Below are 7,011 nucleotides of genomic sequence, written 5' to 3' on the forward strand. Positions count from 1 at the left end.
GAGAGAGAGAGAGAGAGAGAGAGAGAGAGAGAGAGAGAGAGAGAGAACTCTGTCTTGGCATGTGTTTAGGTGTCTCTTGAGTCCCCAGTAGCTGACCTATAATCATATATAATTTCATATTTCTCAGGATATTCTGTGTAAATGATGAAAGGTGAAAAGTTTAGGAGAAATAGTAATTTAGTCCTCAACCAAGGTGACAGTGCATTATCTGAAAGATAATGCAATAAAAACATGCCTCTAACACATGGCAGGAAGAGCAAACAGCATGTCACTCCTTTAGCCCTATCTTTGGGATTGTAAAAATGTGATTCCTTCTGTGCTCAGAATAGCTCTAAATCCAAAGAATAGAAACAAAGGTTTTGAACAAAACACCAAATGCTTGCCAAGAAATGATAGAACCAGCTCTTGACTCTTCGTGATTATGTGGACTCAGGTCTAGGCCTGGATAACTGAAATTTGAACATGATCCTCAAGCCACACTTTGGCCATTTATTTTAATCCTTTTCTCAAAAATGACGAAGGTGATATTAGTTCTCCTTCTCCGTCCCTTGAACACTTCCTAATGGGGAGTGCTAATGAGGGGAGGGAGGGTAGGAAGAACAAGAGAGAGAAAGGGAGGGAATAGGTATTTATATAGAGCCTAATATGTGCTAGGCAGTGTGCTAAGTGCTGTTACAAATGTTATCTCATTTGGTCCCCGCTACAACCCTGTGAGGTAGGTGCTCTCATTATTATTTCCATTTTACAATTGAAGACATTGAGGAAAAAGAGGTTAAGTAAATTGCCTAAGGGTACCCAACTTGTGTTTGAAGCTGGATTTGAACTTGGGTTTTTCTGATTCTTGTCAGTACTCTATCTACTATGCCACCAGCTGCCTCTAGGAAATAAAGAGCCTGAGGACTCCCCCAATTATATCACTCATATAATCACCCTATAACTGTTATTAAAGCTCCCTCAGATACAGAAAAACTGTAATGATACCTTCCTGGAGAGTCTCCATTCTCATCAAAGAGGATTGTATCTCCAGAAACCCCAGTGAAGTTTGTTTTCATCAGAGAGTCAAGAAGTTTTCGTCCATCAATTGGTTTCATAGCATCGCAGAGCCCAGCATATCCTGGGCAGAGTGCTGTCTGCATGTTGTGAAGACCATATGCCATGGAATATATTGCATTGATTACAAACCCCATTTTGGAATCTTGGACATACTGTGTAGTCAGAGTCAGGGAACCTGTTAGAGAAAACAAAAGGAAGGTTTGAAAGCAACACTCAGAACTGATTATAGATCACCAATTATGAGGCCATCATAGATATTTTATTCAAGTAAATTCCTCTCCTGATGCCTCATCATGCAATGTATGTTATGACTCTAGAATCTGGAATTCTGTGAACAAGAGAGCACAGTTCTAGCAGGTCCTGTCAATCTGGAGACATGCAGTATTAGTGTGGTGATGAAGGCGTGTATGTGCAGATTAATCTGTTTAAATTTAGAATGATTCATCAAAAGAAGGTTAGGATTGTGATCACTTATGGTGTGAAGGAACTAATTATACTGTTGAAGCCACAGATTCCTGAAATACTGAAGCAGTAACAATATCAGTACATTAGAGGAAGAGCTACCTGTTCCAATCAACCTGTGACATGGAAGTCAGAATCCAGGGAACTTGGCCAACTGTTCAGACTTTCTCTTCATAGCTATAAGTTTGGGCAATCCAGATATCCAGCACTGGTTGAATGAATATTGTTAGACCTTGTCTGTACATCCAAGGGTTTTCAAAGTTATTGTCATATTTAGATCTCTTTCCCCCCTTCTCCTTTAAGTGACTAATCAATAAAATGTTCAACAGACAGGAGATGTTAATGTCCAATCAGTCAAAAACATCTATGAACCATGTGCTTTATGCAGAGCACTGTACTATGTGACAGGGGAGAAGTAAAGTTTAGACAGGAGCTTGTAGTCCTTGCCATTGTGGATTTTATAATCAAGATGGGGAATAAGAAATAAATCAAGAATAGTATATCAGATAAATACATAATACTACGTAAGATGAAACAAAGGATTCAACTGATTGAGTGTTTAGGTGCAACATCTGTCTTGGCTATATTTTTATAACCCTGACTCATAGTATGAGATCTTTTAAAACTTTTTATCTATATTACATATATCTATATTTATATATATTTAATAGATTCACACATATATACATGCACACATGCATGTATACATACATACATGCATACACCTGTACATTGTACATTTGTGTCAAACTCTTTGTGACTCCATTTGGGATTTTCTTGGCAAAGATACTGGAATGGTTTGCCATTTCCTTCCCCTGCTCATTTTACAGATGGGGAAAATGAGGCAAACAGGATTAAGTGACTCACCCAGAGTCACACAGCTAATTAAGTGTCTGAGGCTGTATCTAAACTCAGGAAGATGAATTTTACTGACTCCAGGATCAGTGCTGTATTCACTGAGCCAGCTAGCTGCCCTAAACTTTGTGTATATTTGTATATACATATATATATATATATATAGGCAGGCATATGTGTGCATGTATACTTATACATATATCCACATATCCAAATACATACATATGCATTAAAATGTACATGTATATAAATATATGCACATATAATATATATATATATATACACCATACACACATATATATGTATACACACACATAAAGTATACATAAAGATATCTTTCTGAGTTCAAATCTGACCTTCGACACATACTAGATTTGTGTCCCTGGGCAAGTCATTTAACCCTGTTTGCCTCAGTCTCCTCATGTGTAAAATGAGTTGGGGGAGGAAATGGCCAAACACTCTAGTATCTTTGCCAAGAAAACCCCATGAAGAATCATATATGACTGAAATGACTGAACAGCATACATAAAGTCTATATGCTCGAAAAATAACTATAGCTAAATCTCAATTAGTGTGAATAATAAATCCTCTGAAGAGGTTTTATGTATATATATATATGTATACATACATATATATATATATATAAATTTCCACTACTTGAAGTTATAATTACATAAATAGGTTAATTATAGCTCAGTGAAAATATACAATGTGAATTCAAACATAGCTAGTATTACAGTTCAATCAATTAACCAATTAATATTTATTAAGTCCTTACTATGTGCCAGGCACTGTGGGGAAAGTCTCTGACTTCAAGAAAGTTACAATCTCATTCACACTAGTACAGACCTAGCTATATTCAGAATCACTAAAAATAAGATAATAGACAAATGATTGATAGATAGGTAGATACATCTTGTGAATTATTTACAATTTTTTCAGTTCAAATAAAGATATTTTTATTATTGATGTTCCTTGACTTCTTTGTCAAGTAGTCAACTATCCTAGTGGCCCTATCCTGGATGATATTCAGATTATGGATGATTTTTTTCTCAAAAGGCAGCTCTTAGAATGGCACTTAATACTACAAATATGGGCTGACCATTAAAGAGTCTATCATCTCCACAGACCTCAACATTTTGACTCCGTTAATATAGGTTAAAGTCACATTCACTCTTTCTTTTTTGGGGGGGAGGGTGCTGCTAAATCACATTATTGACTTCTTGAATTCATAGTCCACTAAAATACTAAATATGTTCAGTTGAACTGCTCTTGAGCCATCATTTTTTTCATTTTGCACTTATGAAGTTGATTTCATTTTCATACTCATGTATAAAATGTATTTATTCAACTTGACATAAACAGAAGAGATATATCCTGTATTTTTAGGGCATGCATTTGGGACTTGACAGAGAGCCTTGCAAGATTTGTGAATCTCATAATTCCTACACAACTGATTTTGTGATATATGGGTAAGAAATGGTACATCCAGGAGGAACATAGAAAGTATTTCTAGGGGTCATGAAGTCCTTAAAGGCACAAATACTGATTCCATTTGTGCTGTTGAATGAAAGTATGGGATACAGAAAATGATAAATGAAAAGCTGCTTAAGAATATGGTGACAACCTTAGAAATTTAAGACCTGAAGCAAGTCATATGATACAGAAATAGCTAAATCTTGTCAAAGGATGGAGTGAATCTAAAACTGACTGGTAAAAACAAACAAAAATACCAAATATTTGCCTAGAGATTTGAGGGGGTAGGGGGAAAAACTATCACATAAATCTGATAATCCATATACTGTGGAGTGTAGCAAGTATGGAATAGGAAAAAGAATGATTATTAAGAAGCTCAGTAATTCACAGTAGTCAGTATTCAAAAAACCAGGAATAATATCCATGACCTCAGACATCTATATGCCAAGTCACAAAATATAGATTATAAACAATGTAAATTAGTTATCTTAATGTGAGACAGACAGTACATTTGCCCTTACAGGGCTTAGGCATTACAGAGATTTGGTTGGTGGGATCTGACTCACAACTTTATCATGTTAAAACAGAAAAGCTGAGTTAAAAAGTGTTGTGGAGTTAAAATGTATCACTGGAAGATATAGCCCTAAGAAGAAATGGTAGTAGTAGGAAAGGGAGAAAGGATGGATAGTATCTGAGTAAGGAAGTAAGGAAGGGTCAACGCAGGGTAAACTGAAGATGAAATTGTTGGATATACTTCAGAATGTCCAGATAGAAGGTGTGTGTGTGTGTGTGTGTGTGTGTGTGTGCGCATGTATGTGTGTGTTACTGCATATGTGTGCATGCATGTGGGAGAAGGGAACAGGCATTTATTAATCCAGGTCTCTGAGCTGGGCACAATGTTTAGCATGTTATAAATACTGCCTCATTTGATCCCCCAACAGCTCGGTGAGGCAGGTGCTGTTCGTATTCCTGTTTTTCAGCTGAGAAACTCAAGAGAAACATAGGCTAAATAACTTGCCCAGGGTTACTTAACCTAAGTAAGCCACTTCCCTTCCTTTTTCACCACATGCTGAATTCTAGTGTGAATGATAAATGTGGCCTGGTAATAGTAATGGATGAGTTCGATTAATATTAATAATTGCTAACGTTTGTATAGCATTTACTATGTGCCAGGCACTGCTCTAAGCACTTTCCAATTATTATCTCAGTTGATGCTCACAGCAACACTGGGAGTTTGGTGTTGTTATTAATCCTGTTTTGCAGATGAGAGAACTGGGTAAACAGAGGTAAAGTGACTCACTCAGGGTCACACAGCCAATGGATGAATATCTGCGGCCAGATTTGACCTTAGGTCTTCCTGACTCCAGGCCCAGCATTATGTCCACTGTGCCATCTAGAAGCCCATTATCTAAATTCCTATTAAATATCTGCTTAAAGCTAAGTGGTTGATAACTTTTGACCTGCCTTCATATGTATTTTATTCTTTAAAAGGCAGGCAAAGTGACAAGGGAAATGGATGATCTTGGCCTAGTTCTGGCTAATTGACTAATAAGGAGGAATTGGTTGTCTGAATAGAAATGGCAAGAATCTTGGGAATGAATATTCGTGTCTTCTGACAGGTTGTGAAAGATTAGAAGGGGAAAGCCATCCCAGTTCAGAGGAAGCAGAGCTAGAGTTTAAGGTTCTACAGGAAAATCAATTCAACAGTACAGGAATGCTCCTAAAAATCAAGTTCTAATTACATAAACACAAAGGTGGAAGAAAAATGGGAGGAGTCCAAAGAAATTAATTTGGATAAAGAGGAAGTAAATCAACCCACATGCATTTTATTAAAACAAGTACAAAAAGCCTTAAATCCTAGCATCATAGATTGGGAGCTGGGTGGGAGTATAAAGATAATATACTCCAACATTCATTTTACCTTGGCCAAGAAAGCCAATAAGTCCTGTACTTTCATACTCTTAAGCCTATCTCAAATATAATATATTGAATAATAATATGTTATATGTAATAACAATACATTAAATGTTCTTTATTTGTCCTTAGTTCTCTCCACAGGCCACCTCTGATGCCATATTATCTATCTACAGAACCACCTCCTCCATAAAGTCTTTATTAAAGTTTGAAATGATATACATTTCATCCAATGCAATGATAGTTTATAATTCTGTTACTAATTTATTAGGTTCTATTTTGTCTTCTTTTTATGTGTATTTATACCTGATAACCCACCATTAGAAAGTAAGATATTTGAAGAGATCTTTTTACTTATTGTCTTATTTCCCTTACAACTGGGAATAAAGCATTGGTCATTCTGGGCACACTTGTTGAAAGAAGGATAGCTTGAAACTCTATGTACAATTCCAGGTTTCCTAACATATCCTGGTCCAAGAATAAGAAGGGAATAGTACAAGAGCATGGTGGATAGAGTGCTGTACAGACATCAGAAAAGATTTGGGTTTGAATATTAGTGCTAACTAGTTATGTGACTATAGACAAATTGTTTGACCTCTCAGAGTCTGTTTCCTCATCTGTAAAATAAAGAGTAATAACAGTTACTATCAAAGTGTTTTGTGAGGAAAGTATTTTGAAAACCCTAAAGTGGTATAAAAACGAGTTATTAGAGCTACCAAGAAACCCTAAAGCTCTTATTAAAGTCCATGAAACACATATAGAATAGAAAAGACTTTAGTGATTAAAAAAATTCCTTCCTTCCTTCCTTCCTCCCTCCTTCCCTTTCTCTCTCCCTCCTTCCCTCCCTCTCTCCTTCTCTCACACTTTCCTTCCTTTCCTCCAGTGCACTGTGACCAATTCCCAGATATCCACCCAAAAGTTGAGTACATTTACACTGTGCCCATGACTTAGAGAAATGATAAGTAGGCATTATGTCTGTTACCCAAGGTGCCCAAATGTTATACTGTCTTCAATGTTGGCAAAAATAAAATATATATATATAATTTTCACTTGTATGGTGAATTCCTATGCCATATCTGTGATCTTGGGCGGTTTTTGCCTCTCTGAGTCTCAGTTTCTTCTTCTATAAAATGGTGATTGAATCCTATTAGAAATGTCTACTTCATAATGTTGATATAAAAGTCATATATACCTATGTACCTGTACACACACACACACACACACACACACACACACACACACACACACACA

The 7,011-nt window shown here is 36.3% G+C and overlaps 1 protein-coding gene and 1 long non-coding RNA gene across 2 annotated transcripts in view; one reads left to right on the plus strand and one right to left on the minus strand.

Annotated features, from left to right (window-relative positions):
- LOC138148354 (uncharacterized) overlaps positions 1–7,011 on the plus strand; it is a 236,328-nt gene that overhangs the window by 169,864 nt on the left and 59,453 nt on the right. The gene's annotated exons all lie outside the window — the stretch shown is intronic.
- The window catches only part of GRM5 (glutamate metabotropic receptor 5), a 663,694-nt gene that overhangs the window by 131,400 nt on the left and 525,283 nt on the right, over positions 1–7,011 (minus strand). Inside the window, exon 4 of the mRNA XM_069071043.1 lies at positions 982–1,228. Within this exon, the coding sequence (XP_068927144.1) occupies positions 982–1,228 (247 nt within the window). The remainder of the gene's footprint in view (positions 1–981; positions 1,229–7,011) is intronic.

This window comes from Petaurus breviceps, unplaced genomic scaffold, assembly GCF_028583685.1.
Source record: "Petaurus breviceps papuanus isolate PSGF00001 unplaced genomic scaffold, PetGlider_PUasm1.0 90823, whole genome shotgun sequence".
Taxonomy (NCBI): Eukaryota; Metazoa; Chordata; class Mammalia; order Diprotodontia; family Petauridae; genus Petaurus; species Petaurus breviceps.